The following is a 27,367-nucleotide window of genomic DNA, read 5'->3' as shown; positions in this document are numbered from 1 at the left end:
CATTGCATTCAAAGGCTGGAAATCTTCTCTTCAGAGAGTTATTTAAAGAGTTATTTAAAAATGAGTGAAGAAGTGTTTTACTACTCCTCACCCCATACGCTGATAAATTTCACAATCCTTTCCTTTTAGTCTTGGATTTTTAACAGGTTCCATGTGAACCCAGACACTGATTACACCTGTTTAATTAACAATACAGTAATTTTAATAGGGTAGCGTGGTCTAGAGAAGAATGTTACATTATGCATTTGACATTTCATTTAAAATTTTCCCTTACAACTAAAAGGTTTCATTATAACAGAAATTTCAAATGTGCTTTATTAAACCTGATTGCTGACTAATTAGAGCCTAAGTGATTCTAAGGAAATTGCACAAGTGATGTTCGACCAGGGGTGATTTCTCTGGACATACTGACACATTATTTTCTCTTCTTTAAAGAATTTTAATTTCCAGTAAAAATAATTGCACATAGACATTATTTTCCATCTGTTTTCTGTGAGATCGTGGAGGACATGAGAGGGTTACGTATGTAGGTAAGAATTAGCTTCATTAAGGAACAGTTACCAATTTCTGAGACTCAAATGACTCTGTTAAAAATATTCAAGATAGGTTTACTTTGAGACAAAACTATAGATTGTCAGTATTCAGGACCCAGCACTAATTTTTCAAGAAAGTACATCTTATACCCATTATTGTTATTTTAGCCCAGCTTTGTCATTTATCATAATCTGTTGTTGGCTTTTTGTCCTACCCATAATGGTTCACAGGGCCTTCCAGTGAGGCCATCAGGTGAGCAACTGGAATGTGTCCTAGCTGCAAACCAAAGACGACTTTCAGGACCACCAAGCCACATGACTGCCTCCCACTATGTGGGAGTCACCAATGAGCCTGTCACTTTAGACACTGCCTCATAGTAACCATCCAGAGTCTCAGGCATATACTGACAGGAAAGGCTCATAAAACCCACTTATTTAGATACATTGAGGTATCACTGCTGTTAGAGATTTGCTTATAAAGATTCTTTGTCATACTTTATTATAAACTCTTTTTTTTCCCAGGTACAACCCTTGGTTTATTGTTCCAAACAGACATCTTTCCTTTGGGCCCCCTCCACCTGGGAAGGCATCCCCATGATTATTATTGTTAAATAGTCATCTGAACATTGGGAAGACATTTCCCTCCCGACAGACTCAGGCACACAGAAAGAGCGCCTGCCAGGGAGCCTCGACACTGCCATCCTGCACTTCATCACAATCTGTTGGTGATCGATGGGGAAATTGCTCCCAGTCCCTGTTCAACTATGGTGGTGTTTCCAAAACCACCCTTCCTGCAGCAATCATTCTGGAATTCACCCATGTCCTTCTATTTAGATTTCAGTGCTTCCTCCCACTCAACAGCTGACGTGGAGTTCTTGGGAATTGTTGGAAATATCGATTGCATTTTACTTCGAAAGTCTTTCATCTAGAAGAAGGAAAAAAAATTGGTCATCAAATGTCAGAAGAAGGGAGAAACAGCCGAAAATATTAGAGACGGCACCTTTGCTGAATGGAAAATACTTCACTGCTCACAGGCACAGAGCAAAAGGAATGACCAATAACCACTGAGGTCTGTATTCCAGCTGCCTTGACAGAACAAGTACTTCTTCCAAGTATGAATCCATTAACTAAATAACACAAAATTTCATTCTTAGTCTGGAAGGCAACACTGTCAACCCTCTAGGATATGAATCTGCTATCAGAGGAATGGTGTGGATCGCTGGCTTTCATACATACAGATGTAGCAAAGAATGCCATTTCTGTCAGTCCAAATAAATGAACATACTTAGGTCATTCAAAGTGAGAATTTTAGGGCCAGAGGGAAAGAATGGAGAAGAGAAACTTAGTAGGAGTTTACTAAAACAAATGAATCAATGAATGGCAGATAAAATTAGAATGTTCTTATGGGCCAGGCAGTGTGGAAAAGCCTGGGTAGGGGTTTTACCAGCAGAAGTTGATTTGGAATCCAAGAGTCAGGGCAGGGGTTGGGAGATCTTATGTAGTGCTGATAGGATTCCTGCAGTTCACCTGGGTGGCTGGTCCACCTAAGGCCTACACCCCAGCTGAGAGGGGAGTGCTGGCTCCTGGAGCTGGAGTCTTACACACTCTGATGGATGCTTATCCTCTCTCTAGGTCTACTATGAAGACGCCATTTCGGCAGCACCACAGCCTCACTGTTTCTCTTCATCTGGATTGTGAAGAACCCTGGACTCATCAGCAACATGCAGACATTCTTAGAGTGGTTATCTGAGAGTTAATATATTTTTTCATGTTGATACTTATTTTTTCAAATTGAGGCTAAATCTTTACCTTGTTTCCAAATTCAGAGGTGATATCAGAGTCTCCGTTCAAACTCTAGTTCTGCCACCTGGAAAAGCTGCCTACTCTCTCCAGCCATAGTTTCCACTATGCAGAATGGAGATAATAACTATCTGCCTCCAGTTGTGAGGATTGCGATGATGCACATAAAGCACACCTACTGTATGTTAGGTGCACACACATTATAAAAATGTGTTCTAAGAACAAAGCTCACATGGATATAATTATAGTGGTTTGTTTGTTAAAAGCATTACTTTACAGTTTATATAATTTTGGTTGAACTATTCTGAGACTGAAGATACTTAAGGATATATCCACTATATAGTCTTAGGTGACCCACACCAAGCATCTCCAAGCTCTAGACCCAGATTCCAATCTTGAAGATACACACATTATGGGACATGCCTCTCTTTCCCCCACCCCTTCTTTTCACTCTCCATGCTGAGAAGAGTTTTTGCACTATGATGATCCCTTTATGAGAGGTTCTTCACTAGGGACAGTACTTCATCCCTGGAAGGACCTGGAATATGGGGGGGGGTGTCTATTTCTGGTTGTCACAATCTTGGTGGACTACTATTTGTATTTGGTGGGAGTTTTTGGTAGTTTTTTACTCTGAAAATCCTTATTGATGGTACACAGAAAGAACTGACTTCTCCAAAGCAAAACAACAACAACTTCAGATTTTAAGTATATGTAGCTTAACCATGTGACTAGTGTATATGAGAAAAAGAAATGTGTGTCACTTCCAGGCTGAGTATTAACCATAGGAGGTGACTTCCTAGGCCTCTCCTGCATTCCCATCGCAATACTGGAAATCTGTCACCAAGGTGGTACCTTAAATGTCTACATTTAAGTTATAAACAGGGTCTCTAGTTGCTTTAGAGCTCCATATACTTAAGATATTCAGATTATACCTCAGTTTAATTAATTTCTGAAAATCCTTACAGCATCAATTCTAATAAATGGGCAGTTACTGGAATTTAAAACTCTTTTGAGTTGTTTTTGCCACTAACAAGTTCACTTAGTTTCTATCTTCTCACTTGCAGATGTAGGACTATTGCCAGGATCATTATAGGATCTACTGATATGAAGGCACAGCCTTTAGATATGTCAGTGACTATAGCATCAATGATAACTTTTAAGAATATGGTAATTCAGTTTCTTCCTAAAACAGAACAGAGTAAGATCATATAATACTAATATATCAGGAGATAAAAATTATCGTTACAAAGTATCTCTAAAACTTTCACCCATGTGCCACCTTTCACTGAAAACATTTTTAAAAACATAATATATACCTCTTGTAATAGTGGATATTTTCTTTTGGATGTATGACAGATGTAGCACTAATTTTCACCAAGAACCAGTATACATCTACTTCTGAAGATAAGGGATCATACTCCCACTTCTTGAAGTTCGATAACCATGTGACTAGTGTATATAAGAAAAAGAAATGTGTGTCACTTCCAGGCTGAGTATTAACCACAGGAGTTGACTTTCTAGGCCTCTCCTGCCTTCCCATCACAGTACTGGAAATCTGTGTCACCCAGGTGGTGCTTCAAGATAAAAGTAACCTGAGGTGCTAAGCCAGAACTTGAAGAAGAGCTTTCCAAGAGAGTCACTTGAACCCACTGTGGCTTCTACATGAGTGAGAAATAAACCTCTGTATTTTAAGGGAGATTGTCTTTCGTTGTGGCATAACTCAGCCTATCCTGGCTGACATATAAAACAGACATAAGGCATACTCTGATACCCTAAAGTCATAATTATGACTGTAACACAGTTGAATGAAAGCTTATCACATAAGAGGGAACAGGGATTCTGCAAATGAGCCCTACAAATCTCTTATAACCACTTGGGTCAAACAAACCACTAGTTTTCCCATGTTCAGGGAACTCAGCACATCAGTTAATCCCTTTATATGAAACTGTTTCCTGGGGGAATTAGAACATTTCTAGATGTTTTCAGTGAAATTGTATATGGGAGATCCATCCGATCAGCATACACAGGGTCATTTTTTTTTTTTTTTATGAGGGATTGCTGTCCTAAATCTGTTTGATAAAATTCAACTAAGCAGCCAGCACTGGCTTGGCTTAGAGAGCAGATGCTGATTGCAACAATGATTTGAAGATGACATGTATTAGAACATAATCATGTTGTTCATTTAGATATTTAATGGTGTTAGGAAAGCTAATGTGAATTTTTAAATCTCAGCTTTCCATTTTCTAAGTTATTAATATTGTCCTTTAAGTAAAGGACAGGTAAACCATCTTTACTTTTCCCTAAACTCTTAGTATATCATATCCATAAAGTCTAGAGTATGAACTGAAATGAATGTTTTCTGAGAAAAGCAATTCTCACTAAGATGGCCAAGTCTTATGAAGCAATTAAAAACTGGGCACAACTGAAAAGCAAAAGCTGTTCACATGAAATAAACCAAGCAACAGGGATGACTCTCGGAGCCAGAGCCCACAGTACTAAGACCTAGCCCAGCTAGAACAATTTATAATAGCATCTTGATTTAACGAGACAGCAGATGAGGTTCTCACAGGCATGTCTGAAATGCTTTCACTAAATCAGGTTTTACTTTTGGTAACTGCACAATTCAAGGGTTTCCTTTTTTTGCCAAATCAATGACAGTAGCTGTACCACCTGTGACTGTCAGGCCTCTTTCTAAAGATATTCTACTTTACTGCATTGAACGTTTGATAACAGCTACATCTGATCACCATTATTTTCATATCTTAATGATCTCGCTTCACAGGCATGCATGCACACGTGTGCTGTATACACACACGGAGTCCCCATTTCATGATGTTTGTGTTTAATGGTCCAGCTGATTGGCTGTTCCAGCAAAAAGAGGGAAGCCTCAAGATGGATTCATTACAAAAAAGTACCATGTGTGTACACAATTTTATTTCTACATTAGAGGAAGTTACAACTTTTAAAAAGAGTATATAAGTGAACATATTTATTAATGAGCCAGAATGAATTAGTATGTATTTAACAAAAAGAATGGAATTTCTATAACACAATAAACACCAATATCTTTGTTTTGCATCCAAAACCAAACAGACTTGTTTTTCGACTAGATAGCAACGACACTGATGTTCAAGGAAAGTACTGATACATAAGAGACACCAAAACCCCCTTTTGTGTTGCAGTCAAGAATTGTAAAAACTACCATCTAACATCTGGATTCTAAATAATAAAACCAAACAAACAAAACCTGGAGGGCTAAATAAAGAGGGGAACCTCTTCATCAATTTTTAGGAATTCAAGTTATTCCAAACCTTGGCATACACAATCCTATATCTATATCTTGTCTTCAGTAACTTCAGAATGGGGTCTCCAAACAACTTCAAAGCTTGAGCTCCTTCTGAATTCCCCAAAGAGTTTTTGCACTCTTTTTCAAGCAGGCTTCCTCTTCAGGGGTCATCTTTATCTTTATAATGTCTGTTATACCATTTTCTCCTAGGACACAAGGAACACTGAGGAATACTTCTTCATTTATTCCATAAATACCCTTAATTATGGTGGAAACTGGATGCACTCTCCTGAGATTCTTCAAGATACTTTCTGTTAAATCAGCTACAGATAGGCCAATGGCCCATGAAGTATAACCTTTCATTTTAATAATCTCATAGGCACTGTTAACCACTTCTTTGTGGACATTTTCCCACTGCTCAGGGTCCTTACCAGTACCTATAGCTGCGTTCAGATCTTTTAGAAGGACGCCAGCGATGTTCACTCCACTCCACACGGGAACACTCGAGTCTCCATGTTCTCCAAGGACCCACCCATGACAGCTTTCGGAGTGGATACCAAGCTTTTGTCCAATCAAAAAACGGAAACGAGCAGTATCCAGATTACAGCCACTTCCAATAACGCGGCTTTTGGGAAACGCACTCAACTTCCAGGCTACGTAGGTCAAGATATCCACTGGGTTGGAAACCACGATCAGTTTGCAGCGGGGGCTGTACTGGACGATACTGGAAATCATTAATCTAAAGATGGCCACATTCCGCTGGACTAAGTCGAGGCGGGTTTCTCCCTTCTCCTGGCGCGCCCCTGCCGTGATAATCACCAGGCTGGAGTTGGCGGTGACCAGGTAGTCTCTGCTGCACACGATGTTGGGCAGCTTCGCGAAGGCGCTGCCTTGCTGAAGGTCCATGGTCTCGCCCTTCAGCCTGGCTTCGTTAACATCCACGAGGGCGAGCTCGTCGCTCAGGCCTTTCAGCAAGATGCTTAAGGCGCAGGCCACGCCCACCGACCCGCTCCCTATAATGGACACCTTGGTGTGGTGGACGCGCTCCTCGGGAGCCAAATTCTTGAAGAGCTCCCCCTTCACGGTCGCCATCTCCGACACGGGCGTGAGCAGCCGGCCGCCGCCCAGCGGGACCTGCGCCGCCCGAGGGGGCCTGCGCGCCCTCCCGGGGCCCAGGAGCTTCGCGCTGGCTCTCTGGTTGGACCGCAGCACGCCGGCAGCCCAGCTCATGGCTGCGCACTCAGGAGGAAGAGAGGGAGGAAAGCCACCGCAGAGGCACAGTCCGTTGAGGGCCAGAGGAACCGGGCTAGGGCGAGGTAACGCCTCTGCGCAGGCCCCGCCCCGCCCACGTGGCCCCGCAGGCCACGCCCCCATCCCACGAGGCCTCGCCAAGCACTCTGGCTCCACGCAGACCAAGGCTTGGGGATGGGCTTCCTGTCCAGCGAGGGCATCCTGCAGTCGGTTTTATACACATACTCTACACGTTTGGCAGGTGAACCCAGAGTCCTGGAGTCATCGATTTTCTACTCTGAGTAGGCAGACCAAGTAAGATGCGTCAATCAAGTACAGGTGAGTATGTTATATTGCAGGCCACAAAGGTGCCTATGCATTGTCTCCCAATAGCATCGGAAGAGAAATGGGCTCCTGTTTCCCAGTGTATCTAGCTGAAGGACCTTTTATTTAGGAAGGACTGACCATGACCATGACCATGACTCACACCCATGGAAGTCGACAGGTGCTCGACAACAGGGCAAGGGGCTGCCCATGTATTACTTTAATAGTCAAAACTCACCAGGAGAGGATCCCCATTCCTTCTTATACCAAAGGAAGGCCTGTGATTGAGTCCTAGTAAAAACGACTTCTTAAGAAGTCACAAAAAAGGAATTTATCTTTAAAATGTTCTTAAAATCACAAATTTTAAGCAATGCACAAATCAGACTTATGACTAAAATGATGAAAATTATTTACTATACAACACTGTATCAGTATATCTTACTTCCTCTGCATTTTTTCTAGGCAGTCTTCTTAACTAATTTCCTTACAAATTGCTGAGGAGATGTACATTTTACATATGATGAAATGCACACTCTGATAAACTCAATAAACTACAAAAGCCTCAATTACAATTATGATTCTTTCTCCCCACTTATAAATGATTTGAACCCAGTAAGGATTGCTCAAAGCACCCCTCTTGTTCTAAGACAGGATTTACTCTCCCAGAATGGGGCTTCTTGGTACATATAGCCCTTTCATAATCCACAAGATTACAGTTTTGGGATAACAAATCCTGACAAAATGAATAATTTATATTCAGGACATGAAAAGCTGTTCTCATTCTTCCTGCCACTGAAGAGAGGAACAATAAGCAAAGAAGTTGGATGAGGGGTGGGGAAAATTGGCAATCATTGTAGTTCCACAACCTTGTTTCAATGTGACTCATTGGCTGTGATGATGCACTGTCTAAGCCACTCTGTTTAGATGGTACAGAGCCACAAGCTCTGTGACACACAAAAGCACAAAAGCATCAGAACATGAATTCTCTCCACTCAGGCAGTCAGATTTATGGTATACCATTTGTCAAATTAAAAACCTGAATTTTAAAAATAATCATCTTTATTGAATGGTAGCCAATATTTTAGAGGGATCCTTTAAAAGAAACAAAAAGACTTTGATAGCTATCATTTCTTTTATCCTAGTCCTCACTGGAAATGTTTTAACCTGATGAGTGCTCCCACCTTCTTCCTAAATGATTCCTTTGACCAGACAAGTCATTTTCCAGGATAAGTGCTCTTGAGCATGAAATTCAAGGACATAAAGACTCTAAAGTGGATGGCTTCCTTCTATGTAATTTTCTTCCTAGAGTTTAAATTTCTTCAGCAATATAATATCTGAGACCAGTGTCTTCAGTATTTCCCCCTAGCCATAACTAAATCATTATGGGGGTGGGATGGGGTGGGTAAACCTCTCCAAAATAAAAATACATCAAACAAAGCCACTTTTTATTTACAATAAGTCTCAAGAGAAGGCGGGAAGTACTAAGAAAGATGAAGAGACGTAAGTGACCTCCAGAGCAGATGTAGGTCTACTCAAAGTTGTGGAAAGCCAAATATAGCCAGACAGCTCCCTAATGGTTTCTATCTTAGGTGGCTCATTATTCTTTTTGAATTGAAAACCTAGCTCAAATTATCTATTCAAAATGCAGTGTGATATTATAGCTGATGGCAGGATTACACTTTAATGCTTTTGTTTATACCACTCAGGAGGGAGGTGACAGGAAATTCAGACCACCGCATGTCTCTGGAATGGCTGCAACTCACTCTGTCCTTCCACCTGGCCTCTCCCAGCCCACTCCCACTCTCCTTTTTCTGTCCAGGAGCCCAGTTCCCACAGCCCATCCTTTCACAGATCTTGCCAATCCTTCAAGCAGAATGGATTTTTAAAAATCCTATGTCACCACTTTGTACCTATCTCTATTACAGGATTTATCACAATTAAATGTTAAATACTTATTGAATATATCGCTTCTAAAGGAATCAACCTTATTTATTAGTGTATCCTTGTCCTCTAGATCAGAGATGGACACATGAATAGGGATTTGGGAAATGCTTATGATAGAAAAGGATGAGTAAATCAATGCAGACCTGAATTTGTAAGGCTAGAAAGAAGAGAAAGAGATGAAAAGCTGGGCTAGAGAATCTACCTGGTGCTACAACAGAGGTAGTAAAATGAGTGATGCCCCTTTAGGTTATTTTATTTATTTATTTATTTATTGTTTATTTATTTATTTGATACTGGGGATTAAACCCAGGGGTGCACTTGACCACTGAACCACACATATTTATCCATTTTTATATTCTATTTTGAGACAGGGTCTCACTAAGTTGCTCAGGGCCTTTCTAAATTACTGAGACTGGCTTTGAACTTGCTATCCTCCTGCCTCAGCCTCCCAGGCCACAGGTGTCTGCAACTGTGCCCAGCTCCCTTTGGGGTTTCTTAGCAAGGCTAATGCATAAATTTCAAATAAAACTGTGAATAAGTTAAAAAAAATTCTTACCTATTTTCATAGCCAAGCATTTTTCAAACCTTAACCAAGTTAAAACAACAACAAAATCTATACTACTAGAAATACAGTGAAACAAGTATGCAAATGGAAGAGAAAATATTTTTAAACATTAGAATTATTTAAAATGTTGTTTTTGGGAACCATTAAGAAAATAATCAGCCTAAGCAACTTAGTAAGACTTTGTTTCTAAATAAAATATAAAAAGAGCTGGGATGTGGCTCAGTGGTTAAGCACCCCTGGATTCAATCACTGGTAACCCCCCCCCCCCGAAAAAAAAATCAGCATAAGAATTTCTTGATTTGGGGGGGAAAGGATCCAAATGAGTAAAAATTAGTGTTAATTAACATTATAATCTGATCTGAAACAGGCTATAAACTCACAAGGAAGGAGAGCATTACATAAACAAAATTATTTTAAAAGCTTTCTTTGTAATTTTAAAGTTATAAAATTATATTTTAGAATTAAAGAAGCCTCCAAGTCTCCAAGGAGCACCATACCAGCAGCACCATCCCAGTTCTGACAAGCAAAAGTGCCTCCAGATACTGCCACATATCTTCTACATATATTCTGGGGCTAGGTGGGGGGACATTTTTGCCTCTAGTTGAGAACCAATAAGTTAACAAATAAGCAGGGGCAAGATCACAGAGGGGTGCATAAACCATTAAAGGAACTGAACTTCATTCTCAAGGCAAAGGGAGCAGTTGAGATAGCAGAAGCCATGTAATCAGATTTCATTCAACAAATATTTAAAAAACACCTACTAATGGAAGGTACTGTGACAGGTGCCGATGATACAATGAACAAGATAAAGGAGAGCTCTGTTTTCAGAATTTACATTTTTACAAAGACTGATAAAACAAGAAAATAGGCCAAAGAATTTTATTTTGCAATTGGTGCTGTGAAGAAAATAGGATAATGAGTAATTTTAGACCATATGGTTTGAGGATACTTCTCTGAAGAGGTGAAATAAATCTGGGTGGAAGTTCTGAATGGCAATAGAGCTGGCTGTACAGAGAGTCAGGCCATAAATTTCCTGGGTAAAGCTAGAATAAAGGTCCTAGGCAGGAGTAAACCTGGTGTATTGGGGGAACAAGGGGACTGGCAGGGCCCAAGGGCAACAGGAGGGGTGCGCAACTGTGGTAGCTCAGGACAAGGTCAGGGAAGGAGGTGGGGCTTTACCATGCAAACCTTCTTCCACAGGAAGCTAGTGAAGAATTTTAAGTGAAACAGTGTCATAACTTAACTTACATTTAAAAAATATCTCCAGCTGCTGTGTGGAGAAAAAAAAATGCAGGGGAAATGAAGGTGAGGTCAGGAGACCAAAAGGATGCTCAATACACTAGGTAAGAGAAGAATGGAGGCGGAGAGAGCTGGAGGAGCTACAACAAACAGGACTCGCCCATGGATTAGAAGGGATGAAGGGAAATGAGAGAATCTGAAACAATTCTCACCTGGGCTTTTGGTTTGAACTAGGGGGACGGGATGATGGTGGTCCTTCCTGAAATGGGGGAGACTAGGTGAGGAATACATTGGGAGGAGGTGAGGAAATCAAGAGCTCTGGGTGGGACATGGGTCATTAGACATGCCTGTGAGACACAGTGAAAATGGAAAGTGCAGCCGAGAGGCAAGTCTAAAGGGCTATATATCTGGATGCCACTCGTTTGGACAGATTGATTTAAAATGCCAGGAGCTAGATGACAGAGCCGAGGGTCTGTGCACAGATGAAGAATGAAGAGTCTCTGTATGGAGTCAATGGACTAATGTCAAAAGTATCAAAGGAGGAGCTGGCAAAGACCAGTGAGGTCCAAGGTGTCTCAGAAACCACAAGACCCACAAGACATTGCTTCCTGAGAGGTTGCTCAATGGGTCAAATGCGGCCAGAAGGTCAAGGAACGGAGGTAAGACCTGGATCTAGCAAGGAGAGCACTGGCAACCTGGTCAATAGCACTGCAGTCCCAAGGAAAGAAGCTGGCAGGAGATAGAAAGGGGAAGAAGTGGAAATGACCACCACATACAATCCTTTCAGGAAATATTTTCTGTGAAGGGAGCAGACCAATGGGAGAGAACAGCACATCTGTACATGCTGCAGCAATAGGGAGAATGTAACCATCAGTAAAGCCTGAGGAACAGGACAGCAGCAAGGTCTCTGGGTAGATGACCAGGATTGGGACCTACTGCCCAAGTGGCAAGGGTGGGCCTTTGGTAGCAGCATGGACATTTTGTCCCTGGTAACAAGTAGAGTGTATGGTACAGCTGCAGGGAGAAGTCTGGGGAAGGTGAAGGCCAGAGTGCCCGGCAGTAAGATGCAGCAAGGATTGCAGTGAAGAAAGGTGGGAGGCAGAGAGAGCAGAGGCCGTTTTGATCATCTTGGGACAAGAAGTGTCCCCAGCCATTGTGGCTATGCAGGAGAGAGGCATTTCGTGACTGACAAGACAGGGTGAGAAAGAGTATGGTCATGAATGGTGATCTAGCTTCTCCCCTGGGGCAGCTTAGTGGACAGTGCTGCCATTCACTGGGAGAGTGGTCCAGGAGTAGGCTGCAGGGTGGGGTAAGTGGCCATTCCGTGGGCAACATGCATTATGCCTGCAGGATGTCCAAGCATCAGAGTTCAGGGGCCAGTGAGCCTGAGTCAGGGTGGGGATAAAGTCACTGAGAGGCAGGAACCTGTGGAGGTCAGAAGATGAAGACAAAGAGGGGCCCATAAGCATAACTGTGTTTAATAAGCCACAGCATTTCAGAAGCAAATGGGACACCTGCAAGTAACAAACTAGGTCTGAAAAAAATTATTAAAAAAAAAAATAAAAGAACTATAAAAGCCCAGGATCTGTTAGCACAAGAAGCAAACAATATCTGATATTCACTCTTCAAGAAAAAGTTAAATTACGGTTAGCACAATTTGCATAGTGAAAAGATACACAGCATTAAAAAATACTTCTTCTTGGAGCTAGGGTTGTGGCTCAGCAGTAGAGCACTTGCCTAGCACATGATGGGTTCGATCCTCAGCACCACATAAAAATAAATAAAAAATAAAGATGATATTGTTCCCAACTAAAAAATAAATATTAAAATATATATATATTTCTTCTTAAAATTTTTAGTAATATTTATTAGGGAAATTGAATTTGAGAGACTTCATTTTCTGATATACTGACAAGTAAGTATATAAAGTATATTAACATATTTATTAAACTCATTGTTTCATTGAATTTTAGCTATATTTGACTACCAATATCAGGTAGCTTTTAAAATGAAGCTTAAGAGGAAGCACACAATAGCACAATATCAGGTCTATCAGTCCACAATGCTTTATTTAGACATCTGTTCATACCGGCTAAATTTTATTTCAGTATAAGAAATAAGGACAAAGGAAAAAAAATGAAAAGAAAACTCAGTGAGATCAAGGCCACCTTTCCTCCTGTGGAATATGGCTGGGACCATTCCTGAGGTGACTAAGCCTGATTTGTGCCAGGCCTCTGGAAAGAAGGCCTTCTTTAATGGGTGCACATTCCCATTTCATAAATTGCCAGAGGCCCAATTTGACTTATGAAAGGAAACTAGTGGGTTTTTAAAGAAATATTTTGTAAATATGGCCCAACATCAAATTTCTCCTTCCTTGGCGTAAAACACGTTGGTCATTATCTCCCATTTTACACTGAACAAGACCTGTGATTCAGTCCCTCTGTCACCAAATTGCTCCACACATCAAGTGCCTCTCCCCAGCCCCATGTTAAGCCATCAGAGCTGCAAAGGAATGCAAAACAAGGGCAACAGAGATGTCTCTGTTGCCTCAAACTTACTAACTGATGCTTCCAATTCATTTAGAAATGATTCCAGGAAAATATTCCTTAATCCATAAACTGCTTAAAGGCCTAAGGGATTGACAGATGAAACAACCTCTGGAAGATCATTCTGCCTGTTTTCTGGGGGTTCTAGTGAGCACTGTGAAGAAGAGGAGGTGAGGCCAGTATGCTGAGTGTTAATCAGAGTAAAAAACTGAAGCTTCTTCCTAGGGCAGAGCTGGTAGAGATCTCAGAAACACTGAAATTAGATTAGGAAGACGCAGAAAGATGCTTCAGCCACTTCTCAGACTTCTCTTGCAGATCACTCTGAAATGGCTACCATTAAATAATTTGCCAGGAGACTCATACTTGTTTTTAATCTTTGAACTAAACCAGTGAGAAGTAAACAGAACTTAGTCTATTCCCTTTGTTAGATATCATCAAAGTTGAAAACTTCTAAGATTTTCCCTCGTTTTACTTACATTTAGGGTCTTACAGTCACTCTACAATACTGCTTCACTTGAGATGAATACATAAAAATAGTAAGAATAAATGTACTAATAAAAGATGAACCAGAATAGTAATAAAACTGAATTAAAGAGTCAAAGGAAGAAATGTAATTATAATTAGCAAAAGCCATCAGGCTGATCATAGAGTTAAGAAATAAATCTAAATATTAACATAAAAATTATACCTTGCAGCAGTTACAACAAAGAATCAGACAAAATAAATGTTGTTAGAATGCACCTAGAACAGTCTCAGAGGAAGTAATATTGTACAGGAACAGGAAGGCCAAAGGCCCATTTCTAGAGAAATATTTAAAAGATAGTTGTTCTATTATATGGTTTACCTTTTTTGTTTGTTTATTTTTAAAGGAAAGGAGACCTGGGATCTTGAGAAAGCAGCCACCTATATCAGCAGATGAGGAGATAGGACAGGCCTGAAGAGGTTTGAAAAACTCCAATCACAGACTGTTTTCATTTGAGCCTTTATAGCAACAGAGGTGCAAGAGAGATGCAGTTAAAAAAAAAAGAAAGAAAAGAAAAAAAGAGATAATTCCCTATCTATCAGATGGCCAAAAGTTTCAGAGTAATACAAGTCACTAATGGCCAGGGTGCTAGGAAACTTATATGGGCTGTAATCTTCTTCTTTTTAAAAAAATTTGTTCTCTCTCTATATATACATGACAGTAGAGTGTATTTTGACATATTATACATACATGGAATATAAGTTATTCTAATTAGGATCCTATTCTTGAGGTTGTACATGATGTGGAATTTCACTGGTGTTGTATTCATATATTTATATTCAAACATAGGAAAGTTATGTCAGATTCATTCTAAGCTGTTACCTTATAAACAAATTTTTCTGGAGGGTCATTTAGGGTTAGGGTTAGGGTTAGGGTTAGGGTCATTTAGCAACAGATAGCAAAACATTTTTATTTTTTTATTTTTAAATTTTTTGCAAAGACATTTTTAAAACATACATCCTCTATCTTTAAGACAAATTTCTCAACCAAGAAAAGTACAGTAAGATGTATGCCTACATGATCACTATGGTGTATAATAGTGAAAAACTATTATCTAACTACTACTGGCAGTTAAGCAGATTAAGTAGATTATAATATGCAATGGAGTACCATGTAGTCATTGAAAGTGATAGAGATTTATATACTCTGCTGTGTGAAATGTCCCTGTTACTGTGCAGTCAAAAAGGTCCCAGCACCCGAGGGGTTTTTTGTTGTTTTCAGTGCTGGGGATGGAACCCAGGGCCTCCCACATACTAAGCAAACTCTCTATCACTGAGCTCCATCCCAACCCAGCACACAACATTTCTGCACAATTCTATGAATCTACCTGTAGATACACAGCATAGGTCTAAAAGGGTGTTCCTACTATGGTGACTGTAACTTGGTGGGATTTCTGCTGGCTTCTGTTTCTTTTTTGTACTTTTTTTACATTGAGTTGTTTTTTTTTTAAAACAGTGAAAAGAAAAAAAAAAATATATATATATATATATATATATATTTTTTTTTCACCCCCAAACCAATGTCATCTTTGTTTTTTAAAAAAGATATGCCCTAAATACATTTTTCTTTAAAAATAAACACCAATATATGTACTTTAGTTTAGATCTTGAATGTCCCCCTAGGACCTATATGTCTTGGGCTTGGTCCCAAGAAGGACATTATAGAAGGTGGTGGAATCTTGTGGGAGTTCCTGAGGTCTTGGGTATGTGACCCAGAGGGACTGTGCAGTTTTTTCTTTGCTCCCTGGCCCATGATATGAGCAAGCAGCTGTGCTCCACTACACACCCCTGCCACTGCTGTCCAGCACCTCCACCAGAAGCCCAGAGCAATGGGGTCACTCAATATGCCTGGGACCTCCAAAACTGTGAACTAAATCTTTTCATTTAGACATTAATTTTCTCAGATATTTTGTTATAGTGACATGAAGCTGACTAATATAAAATAGAAATAAAGACAAATACCTCTTATCCCACAATAAAAATGTTAAAAACATTTATAATTTATATCTCTAAATAATTTAAAGTAATTCAAAATAACTAAGAACATTTTCATTCATTGTTTTTATTTGGGTTTTAGTTTCTAGGAAGGCAATTGCTATAAATTATCTATAAATTCTTACTATACCAGGCATCATGAATACATCTACACAAGACACAGGAAAGGGAAGCAGAGGTGACTCTGCCAGTCGTTTGAGATGGCAACCCCCTCACAAATGTAGAGCAACAGGGCCTCAGCAGTGTATTCTCCCTTCTGTAAAGTTCCAATTGAATCAACCAGGAAATACTAAGATACCTGTGTTTCCCCTCTGAAGAGAAGAAAACAATATCCAAGGTAGTCTAATTGAAAACTAGCTAAACCTCTTCAGAAATCCTTCAAATATTAATACCCACTATAGATAATAAAAGTAATAAAGTCAAAGTTATGCAATTGAGTAACATCCGAATAACTGTATATGACATGGTTTCTACTTTTTCTTCCATAATTAGGGAATTGCCAGTTAGTCCACTAAAGGAAATCAGATCATTTACCTCAATTATTTTCTGAGCTTGAAGTACCTGCCCTGATAAAACAAGCTAATCATACTGCTCCTGCTGAATGATCAGTCTCTTGGGATCAGGTGCATAGCTTGTTTAGGAACAATGAACCCATAGGACAAACTCATCTCCCCCCTCCACAATTAAGTTACTGTGTTGAATTTAATCCTCAGTCCTACTCAAATGATACAATAATTAAGAGTAAAAATAAACCTAGACTGAATAATCAGGCTGTGCTTGCTGGCCCAAAGCTGGACAGGTGGCAGGGTAGATGTGAGTCTATGCTGATTTCTACACAGGCAGGGAGGTCCCCACCTAGTCCTGGGCAAACTCCCTAATTGGGCATGTTACTGAACTCCCACTATCTCTCCTTTTTTTGAACCCTGATTAACTGATGTGCCATTATATAAAATACAAATATATTTGATGTATTACATGTGCTCCATGAAATATGAAATTTCATGATAATTATAAATAGAGTAAAACAAAAATATTTTAAAGAATCTGAACAGTATTTTGATTTAAGCATTTTTAACACGTTCCCTTTTAGGCCAGTAGATGTAGCTGTGAACTAAATTAGGAAATACAAGTACTTTTATCAAGCTACTCAAAGTCAGCCATTAGATGGCACCTTTTTTGTGTGTGTGTGATGGTGGGGGCTGAGTTTATTGCAGATTTAATGCATTTCAAGGTAGCTAAACAACAATTATTTGATGCTGGAGTTGGTTTTTACTTACCTGCATTTATCTAGAAAGTCCCCTCTTAACGATTTATTGTGTGCATGGACCATTTCTGCTCATCGTTTTCTAACCAATACTGTTATCCTTAGGTAGAGAAAAATGCCATTTCCCAAAGAGGCAGTGATAGTGACACAAGTTCATTACTGGACTCAGGTCAATCTCATCATCAAAACTCTAAATGCAGGAACTCTCTAAATGTAGAGATGAAATATCCCATATGCTGTCTGTGAGCCTCAGAACAGGGTAGTAAGAATCTTCCAGGGAAGGGAATGGTAAGGCTTAGACAACAGCTTACTGAGGAGATGTTCTTAGCACAGTGTGCGGCTCTCGAAAGACCCATTAATGACTTCCAAATGAACACACCAACAAATTAATAAACACTGCTGTCCTTAAAACATGTGCCTCTTGGAAAATATTAGTGGATTCATTTTTCTGTGACACTTCTTAAATATGCAGATCAAACTGATGTGCCTAGTGACTTGTATGTGGGGAGAGGGTATCTGCATTCCCTCTATTTAGTTAGACAAAGATGCAACAGAAAAGGAATCTGTGTATTCTTGTATTCAGTGGTGCCAGTCAGAAAATATTTTTTCTCCCCAAAATATTTAATTTAGGCAATAATCCTCTTATTAGCGCCATAAAACAAAGTTCACATTCTAGAAACTAAAATAGCACAATCTAGCCCATAAAGCCAAATTCTCCAGTGTATAATAACCTAATTTTGTTGGTCTATGAAAATTTAGATTGAATCATTCCATGACTCTTAAATCAAAGATTATTCATATTTTCAAACCTTAAAATTTTTTATTGAGTTTATAACCAGAGTACTAAACACTGGAAACATCACCCATCAATTCCACTGTCAATGGAAAGTGCTAACAGGCTGTCAGCCACTTAACTTTATTACTAGGTGTAAGCCCCAGGTACATTTCATAGGTAGCCAGAGGAGTTTTATGAACTTCTTTGCAGTAAAAAACTAATGGAAATAAAATCTTGCACAATTTTTAAAAAGGTATTACTAGTAAAGTAATATTTTAAAGGAACATGTAAAGGCAAAATAAAAAATTCACTCATATGCCCATAATTCACTCACATATTTCTATCTGACATTTTTCCTCCCGGGTACCTTGTTTCAGATACTCCCTCTCCTATCATACATAGTTATGAGTCCCGTTTTCCATTTACTGTAATATTGTAGGCATTTTTTAATTGCAGATGACAGCTTAAAAGAAGATTTTCTCTTCTTTGAGTAAAGAATGGCCAGTCCTAGACCAGACTTGACATCAATTATCATGTGGAAAGATGAGGCTCTCACTTACCCAGAAAAACTTGGTGAATTATCAAGAACAACATGGTCAGGTCACAATCAAAACCAAATTCACTACCTGCCTCCCTCCCCTGGCTCCTTTCACTTATTCCTTTATTTCCCATCTTAGCTAATGGAGGTAAAGCTAGAAAACACGCAGATATTGAAGATTTAGAATTCAGTTCAAAACTTGACTCTGTCAGTTATAAGTTGTGTGATCCTGGGCAAGTGAATTAGGGTCTTAAGCCCTTATTCCTCACTTATAAAATGGGGGATAGTAATGTTATATTGTTATTAGGCAGAATAAATAGTCTGCTATGTCTAAAACGTTGATACAATGGATGAAATGAAAAAAATTGAAGTAATAACAATCATCAAAAATCTTCAGTCAGTGGTTTTCAGAATTTTCCAAGTTGTCCCTAATTTATTGTTACAAAGGATGATTAGAAAGCAAAATCACTTTAAAAATAACGGTTGTTCAGACCAGGGAAACTATCATTTGTCCATCAGTGTGTTTTGACTGAAAAGTACAGTAATCCCCATGTTTAGTTATGATTAAACTGAATGTGAAAAGCTCAATTATGTTTATAAGGTTGCTTTAGCAAACCACTCCCTGTTGCCCTCCCCACAACTCAGTGTCTCCTTCTCTACTGAATTAATTCATCTCCACATAATTATCCAACTTAAAACCAAAACCTTCTTAACTCCCCCCTCCCCAATCCTTCTGGTTATGACTCCATTTCTTTCTTTCACTTTACAGCAAAACTCAATACTTGTCTGTACCTACTGCCTCCAATTTCTCTCCTCTATTCTCTTTTGAATCTACTCCACTCAGGCTTTCCGCCACCATTTCAACAGTGACCACTATATTGCTACGCTCAAGTCAGTGGTCAGTGTTCTTATGCAACTTCTCACTAGCATGCAACACAGCCTCTTCTTAAAATGTTTTCTTCTCCTGGCATCCCAGCTACTACTCTGGCTCTCCTGGCCTCTTTGGTCAGGAAATCCCTTTTGCTACTTTCTCCTCTCTCCAATCTCTCAACCTTAGGAATGCACAAGAGCTCCCTCCTCAGACCTCTTTGCTTTCTTGCCACCCAGCTGCCTGCCTTCCTGAGCTCATCTGGTGTAAAGACTTTAAACACTATCCATCTACTGGTGAGTCTCAAATTTATATCTCTACTTTGAACCTCCCCTGAATTCCAAACTTCTATATCTAACTGATTACTTGATTTTTCATGTGGCTATCATATCTCAAACCCACAAGTCCCAGACTGAGCCCCTTATGTTATCCCCTAACATTGGTCTCTATCCATTTTGCAGTTGCCCACGCCAAAATCTTGGAGACATTCCCTGATTTCACTTTCTTCTCACATCCCACATCCAATCTACAAGAAGACCTTGCTAACTCCAGCTTTGAAATAAATCCAGAACCTCTTTTCATCAACTCCATTACCGCCACCTATTCTAAACTCCCATCAATGCTCATCTGTCATTAAGAGCCTGATACACAGAACTTCCTACTAGTTGTTTGGAAGTTCTGTGGACCCTCTTAACAACAGAAAAGAAAGAAACCAATCTTTTTTAATGGATAGCTTTTTAGCTTAGGGTATAAATTTTATAAACACATACATATACACCCAGACATAAACACACACATATTTAGGCTCTTAGGATTTTTTCCAATAATGTGTAAACAACACAATTAATCATTTAAATAACCCATTTTAAAAATGCTTTAATTATTTTACAAGAATGTTTATACATATGGATGGATGTTAAATAGTTTAGAAAGTTGTTCCAATTAATAATTCATTAAAGAAGTACCAAACATCAATTTACACAGAATGAACATTAGCTATGAATTAGTCATTACATAATTATAGTTGAAAAACTTAAATTAGTTACTAGTAATGAGAAGTTGCCTAGAAATTGGCAAGAATTGCATTACATTCTTTGCCATTACTTCCCAAGACAGGACCACACTACATGGAAATTCGAACACCAGGAAAATTTAGATAGCAGAAAGTAGAAAAAACAGCCAGACGCCAATCATAAGTTTGTAGTTACTTACACTGTGAACTCCTAAAGCTTTCCAGACTGCGAAGCTGATCACACCAACCCCACACCAGGCATAAAGTGAGCCCCAGCCAAGAGCTCTCAAGGCAAGGGAAGACCCGCTCTCTGGTAAGGCAGCTGTAGCCATGCTTCCCTGAAATGAAGACAGAAAGGATTGGGTAAAATGATCAATTCAGAAAGGATAAGTAAGCTGGGAGTGTTTGAAATGATGTAAGCATCATGATGCTAGGAGGCCAGGCCAAACCATGGTCAAATAGCAACTTCACTACTTAGTAAGTCAATATCTCTGATTGACAGACATTTCAGCATACAAGACACTGTGCCTGTTAATTCTTCCAGGAAAAAACTCAGAACATTCCACGAGATTTCTCTATTCCCCATTCATTGGCATTTTTATTAGAATAACATTAAAATAATTACCTAATCTGATAACAGCAGATTATAACATCCTGTCTTTCATCTGGAAAGAAAATTCTATTTATTTGTGTCCACTTCTTTTTCAGAAGAATTTTCTTTATATTGCTCAACCTATTTCTTAGTGCCGCTTTTTCTTACGCATGCTTGGCTAGAGATTGCTAACACTGCTCCAGCACACAGAAAGCCTACACTTTGTTGATCTGCATCCCTGTACATAGCATCATCATGACTACATCTAGTAGGTACGCAGTGCTTATTGACTGGCACTTTTTGTAGATATTCCTTAGACCTAACCAGGGCACCAACACATCCTTCTTTAACCATTTTCCACAATACAAACAATATTCTCTCCATCTCATTCCTTGTCCATGTTGCTGTAGTTTCAGTGTGGTTCCCTAGACACCACAGATCTTACAGATGCACTCCCTGGCTTTTAATTGGCCTGATTTTTGCCCAGAATTAACCAAATGTTATTTTACCAGGGTCAGTTTAAGTGCTTTGGCCTAAATATTAATTTAGAAACAAAGATTAAAAACCATCATTCCCCTGGGAAGGACAGAAATTGGCCTATGCATATATATATATTTTAAAGTCTACATACACCCACATTTGTTTTACTAAATCAAGTAAAAAAGAAACTGCATGAAAATAAATCTTAATGATACAGCAATATTCACATAAAAATCTTAATTTTGCCTTAGACTTTTTAAAAAGCAGGTCATATTTGTGTAATATCAGTCTCATAAATTATAAAATAAAATTAGTTATTATTAGTCATACTATATAAATTATGCTTCTGAAAATGAATTTTTGTGGCAACTTGATGTTAAAAATTGATCTTTGAGTTTTAAAAGTGTAGACCCAAGCTTTTTCCTCTAGGGGAAAATGCCAAATGACATTCACACACTCTGTTCAAATTTTTCAAAATGAATGTTGACTGACTTGCTTCAGGAAAAGATTAACTTGCCAAAGAGTAACGTTGCTTTGAAAGCATTTTCTCTCACTGCCATTTTTTTTTTTTTTTTTAAATACAGGGTCTTACTAAGTTGCTTGGGGCCTCACTAGGTTGCTAAGGATGACCTTGAACTTGAGATCCTCCTGCCTCAGCCTCCGAGTCTTGGGATTACAGGCATATGCCACTGCACCTGGCTTCATTTTTTTTTTTTTAAGTTAAAACTAAGGCTTTTGTATTTGGAAGTTGAATTTAACAAATCATACTGCAGTTACAGTAAAACACTAAGGAGTATTCCCAAGATACAACAAAAATGATTTTCTAAGTGAAAACTCAGTATTTATAATACTTCTATGCCTGAACATATGTATATTCCTTATTTTCTAACATTTACCTAGTAGCCTCTGAGAATTAATAATCTATTATTCATACACGTAGGAACTACCAAGAGCAAACTGTCAGAATGCTAACTGCATACTAATGAATAAGTCTACGTTTTAGCTTTTTTTCAGTATAATTCTGGGATTTTACATAAATCAAATAGATTTTTTAAAAAGAATGTTCAATCTAGTTTAATTTCCCCTATAAAGCATTCTTATCTAATATCAAATTTTTATGTTTACGTCACAGAATAACTTAATAATGTATGCAAAATACTTTTAACAGGTATTTTTTATAATTTTTCAGAAGTTACAGCTATGAGAAAGATGAATGATAACCTGTCCTTTTAATCTACTTGTTACATAAATGGATCTTGAAATAACTCAGTAATGTGATAAAGTTGTTCCATGCCATAACATTTATAAGTAAAGGCACTGAATTACTTTAGATAAGCAAATTTCATGTTTATGTATATATTAATAGAAATATACACACAAAATTTCACTCATATAACCTTGCAATCTTTTTATGAAACTGATATGTGAAAAGAACCAGTTTTAGAAATAAAGCTTGGTCATTTAAATAGATCAAAGAAGTTCAAGAGTGGACTATCTGGCCACCTTAGATGGCATTTTCCTGTTTATTCAAAAAATTACAAAGAAAAACAACTGTGCTTACTTAGCCCTTATTATTGTTTTCCAGTTTCCAGCTTTCTAGCATGAGACACAGCTAAAAATGAAAATAGGTCACTAAGGAGCTGATTATCTGTCTGAAATAGAAGCAGTGTAGGTAGCCCTTAGCTGAAAAGTTGGTCATTAAAAAGTCCTTTTGGGTTATAATCCTGTGTTATAATAAATACCTACATTCCCAGGTTAGTGGATAGGAGTTTATGTGAATAACAATATTACTAAGTGGTATGATTTATTCCCCAGAAATAACTGAAGATAGGAAAGTACCATGTCCAGCAAGTTGCTTGATTCACGTGTGCCTCAGTTTCTTGCTCTTTAATGGGAACAACACACAGTAACATCGGCTCATAGGGCTGTGTGTTGGTTAAATGGGTAAAGCCTTTAGAATAACAGCTGGCACTTGGTAGGTATTCAATGTTTGGAAAAATAATTATTATAATAATAGAGGATGTCTATGTGGTGGGTGACCTTTAAGTTCATTGCCTCAGTGATACTCTTACATTGGTGCTTGCTCAATACAAACTGATTAAATGCGTGCTCCAGAACTTGAGTTCTTCCACAACCCATTTTAACTCTCAGAACGTGGATAAATGGTAATGCTCTGATTCCACTGTTTCCCAGAGGGAAGCAGAACTTACATATTTAACCATCCAGAATGGTGGTTCTCAAACTTTCTGGGTCTCAGGATCTTTTTATACTTGGACCCAAAAGATTTTAAGTTATGTGGGTTATATTTACTAATATTTAATATATTAGAAATCAAAACCAAGAAGTTCTCAAGTTTTATTCATTTTAAAATAGAAGCAGATTTTACATTCTTGCTAATTTTTTAGATGCCTAATCTAATAAAAAAGAGAACTGGATTTTCATGTCTGCTTCATGTTGCAAAAATTTTTTTTGTTGTTCTGGTTAAACTATATGAATAAAATCTGGCCTACAGATACGTGGTTGGGAAAGAGAGAAGTAATTTAAAAATTTTCCTTTTTTATAAAACTTGACAAAACTCCTAACTCAAGGTTAGTTACAATATGGAATCTGAAGTCATGTCAATGAACTTCTTTGTAATTTATTACATTAAAATGTATTAGTCTATTTTGTACTTTGAATAGACCTTTTATTCCATGAATACATGATTACTCAGAAGATACTGATTTACCAAGTTATATACATATTTCAATTACTGATATGATTTATTAAACAATATATTTTTTAAAACATCCTTAATATCACCATAAAAATTCTCATCAGTAAAGTTGCTGACCACTAAGTAGGGGTTAAGCCCAGGATGGCAGATAAGTTTTCTAAAACCTAATTTTAACTGAAAGTTTGAATTTTAACAGTGGAAACACAGGTTCATATTTTTCACTCTTAGGAAAATGTCTTCCATATACCTACTTCTAAATAACAGTTTGTCAGTTGTTCTTTCAAATAAAAATATTCCATGGGAAAAGTGGCTCGTTCAGCTGGCAACTCAATCACACACTGCTTTTCCTAGAGGAAGACATCTTGCCTCAATGTTAAGAAAAACTGTATGAGTATTTCCCATTTCTTCTCACAATTCAAACGTCATGATTTACTAAAACTAAAATTTTTACTGCTTGGACAATAACATTCTTATGTAATGTTTGTTTGTTTTAATTGCAGATGTACTGAAATGAAAAACACAATAATGACTATTAGTATGGTTTTCTGCCACTACGGTGACTATGCCAAGGCACAGCAGTTTCACTGTCCATTACTTCCATACCATGAGTGCAATTATGTTTGAATAATCATGAAGACAGTTCTGACCTTACAGGCCCACAAAAGGGTTTCAATCACCAGTGTTCTCTGGATCAGTCTGCAAACCACCATCTTAGACCATGAAGGGCATAGGTGATGAATAAATCTCAGAACAAAACAGAATGCAAAGTTGTAAATATGTGTAGAATCTCTAGCTTTTATCAGATTCTTAAGTCTGTGAGCTGAGGATTAACATAAAAACACTTCAGCTTACAAATCAACCAAATTCTACTGTTAAAGCACCACTATTAAATTTTACTGCTTTCTGCCATAAGATATATTTCTGCTCTAAAAATATTCAATTACAAAGGGAGAAAATGATCCATAAGGTTCTTAGCGATAATTTGAGTTGTTCCATGTAAGCCCTCATAGGGAATTTAAATGCTTTAAATTTGTCTCTTGTCATTACAGTGTCCAGAAGAGTTAAGTATGAATGCCCAAGATAAGAGAAAGCAAATCCAAATGGTTTAAGATTTTTCATGCAACACTCTTCCTCAACAACGGTAATAATCTGGGCGAATATTTAATCTGTGTCAACCTCACTAGACTCTAAGATTCCTGAGTGGCAGAACTGTTGTTCATTTTTTATCCTTTGCACCTAGTTAGTACAGTGTATGACACATAAAAGATCCCAAGTAAACATCTGTTAAAGCAATGAAGTACTGAATAAGTCAAAAGGGGTGGGAAGGAAGAGATGGAACAATACAAAGACAAGAATCTACAAGAAAACTCAAAAGAAAATTCCTCATCAGTGAAGGAAATGAGGTACACAACACCAAAAGCAACTGTGTCAATCTTGCTAATAAGTTAAGGATATTTTGCTTTAAGTATGTTACAATCATTCAACTAGTTTCTGAGCATCTAAATTATTTTCTAGGGGCTGGGGCCATAGCAGTGAATGAACCTCCTGTTTAAAGAGCTGACATATTTTTCACTGACACAAGGATGCGCTTTATTTCAATATTACATCTCTGAAACAGAGATCCTCCTGCAGTAAGTATCAACAGTTTAACTGCCATAATTTTTCTTTCTAATAGTACATAAAATATTGGGACCTCTTATACTAATAGTGAGTTACCTAAATTTAAAGTCATGTTGTGACTTATACCAGATAAGCTTTCAAAGTCTTGTTCTGCTAAAATTCAAAAAACCACGAATCAAGCACTTCTTTTTAAATGAAAATGAAGACCATCAATTAATTTGTAAATTTCTTTAATCCATGTGGTATACTCAGACTTACTTCTTAAAACAATGAGAAAGGACATCAACATTTCCTTTACTTTTTTTATATAAAAAGATGCCATTTATTATAAACAATAACAATGCAATGAATGGATCTCAGTGTCACAAACCTTATTGAACCATTCAGGGCTTTTCTTTTTAGCCAATGATAGTGTGGTAACAAATCCAGCCAACATTCCTGCTGCGGCAACAGAACCAAGGAAAATTCCACCTGCCAAGAGTTTGGGGGAGGGGAGATTCAAATTAAAAAGAAGAAACAATTAAGTTCAAAACAAATAAGTTTCAGATACTTTTTAAGTTACATTCAAAATTACTTCTGAAATTCGAGAAATTATGGCTAAGCAGCTGTTGCCAAAGGTAAACGGCAGCCTCGGGTGAAGCGCGCCCGACCTCACGACCTCTGCTTCCAGGGGTCATTCCGGGGTGCAGTTCCCTTGCCCTCTCCGCGGGCGGCGGCGTGAAGTTTCTCCCGGGGGTAAAGACAGCGAGTGTAATTAGAGCAGGAGAAAAACTGCCGAGGGGATGGGGAAATGCAGCCGCACGCGAGGAGCGATCGCCGACCCGCCTCCCGGCTCCGGGCCGCCTCCCGCCGCCAGCGGTTCCCGACCCCGCCAAATCCAGGGGCAAGGCCGCGACGTGGGCTCTGGGCGGGATGCGTAGGGGAATGCCCCTTGGCGCAGGCCAGGCACCGCACCTCCTCACATCACACCTTTTAACCAGGAAAAGCCGATCGTCCGTGGGCGCCGGAGTCTCCAGGTGAGAAGGCTCGCCAGGCCCAGCGCCCGCCGTCTCCATGTCGGTCTCCACCACTGCGTACGGCGCCAACGGGGCCCGGGTGGAATCTAGAGCAGGGCGGAGGAGAAAGGTTCCGCTGCGGCCTCCCCTGTGCAACCTGAAGACGAGTCCGGAGAACGGCCGCTGTCCCCAGACCCTCTCTTCTCCCGGGCTGGGCGGGAAAGATGCGAGCGCCGCCCGCAGTGTCCCCTGCTCCGCACCGGGGGCGGGGGCGATGTCCTCCAAGGCGGTCTCCCTGGGAGGGTCACTCGCCTTCCCCAAGGTGATGATCGCTGACTTTAATCATTACTTTGTCTATTGAAAGAATGCTCGACCCTAACTCTAGGGGGCAGTGAGGGGTCGCAGATTAGCCAGGAGCCCGTCCCACCCCAGGCGAGACCGGAGCTCGGTGTTCTGACACCGCGTCCCGTGATTTGGCCCGCGCTAACACCCCGCGATTCTAAAGAGCAGGCTTCAGTCTCTC

At 39.0% G+C, this 27,367-nt stretch overlaps 2 protein-coding genes across 3 annotated transcripts; both read right to left on the bottom strand.

The window, feature by feature from the left end:
- Positions 1-1,001: 1,001 nt before the first annotated feature.
- Tmem242 (transmembrane protein 242) lies at positions 1,002-27,134 on the bottom strand. 2 transcript variants are annotated; one of them, XM_048805917.1, is made up of 4 exons: positions 26,821-27,134; positions 26,220-26,321; positions 20,642-20,779; positions 1,002-1,458 (listed from the first exon to the last, which is right to left on the bottom strand). In XM_048805917.1, exons 1-4 carry the CDS (start codon positions 26,902-26,904, stop codon positions 1,360-1,362), a joined length of 423 nt encoding a protein of 140 aa, XP_048661874.1. In that variant the 5' UTR covers positions 26,905-27,134; the 3' UTR covers positions 1,002-1,359. The 2 variants fall into 2 exon arrangements, with proteins under 2 accessions (XP_048661874.1, XP_048661873.1); XM_048805916.1 differs by lacking the exon at positions 26,821-27,134 and adding an exon at positions 26,424-26,738 and having other exon boundaries at positions 26,220-26,320.
- Positions 1,442-9,829, bottom strand: LOC107153140 (L-lactate dehydrogenase A-like 6A). Its single transcript, XM_048805915.1, has one exon. It carries the CDS (start codon positions 6,991-6,993, stop codon positions 5,713-5,715), a length of 1,281 nt encoding a protein of 426 aa, XP_048661872.1. The 5' UTR covers positions 6,994-9,829; the 3' UTR covers positions 1,442-5,712.
- Positions 27,135-27,367: the final 233 nt, after the last annotated feature.

Source organism: Marmota marmota, unplaced genomic scaffold (assembly GCF_001458135.2).
Source record: "Marmota marmota marmota unplaced genomic scaffold, marMar, whole genome shotgun sequence".
Taxonomy (NCBI): domain Eukaryota; kingdom Metazoa; phylum Chordata; class Mammalia; order Rodentia; family Sciuridae; genus Marmota; species Marmota marmota.
Note: the sequence above shows the minus strand (reverse complement) of the source record. Positions and strands in the feature narration are given on the sequence as shown.

Coding starts and splice junctions, on each gene's coding strand:
- LOC107153140 (XM_048805915.1), bottom strand. CDS start 6,993: ATGGGGGCGTGGCCTGCGGGGCCACGTGGGCGGGGCGGGGCCTGCGCA.
- Tmem242 (XM_048805916.1), bottom strand. CDS start 26,526: ATGACCCCTGGAAGCAGAGGTCGTGAGGTCGGGCGCGCTTCACCCGAG. Junction 20,780..26,219: donor GCCCTGAATGGTTCAATAAG/GTTTGTGACACT, acceptor TCTTCATTTCAG/GGAAGCATGGCTACAGCTGC. Junction 1,459..20,641: donor AAGCTTTAGGAGTTCACAGT/GTAAGTAACTAC, acceptor TCCTTCTTCTAG/ATGAAAGACTTTCGAAGTAA.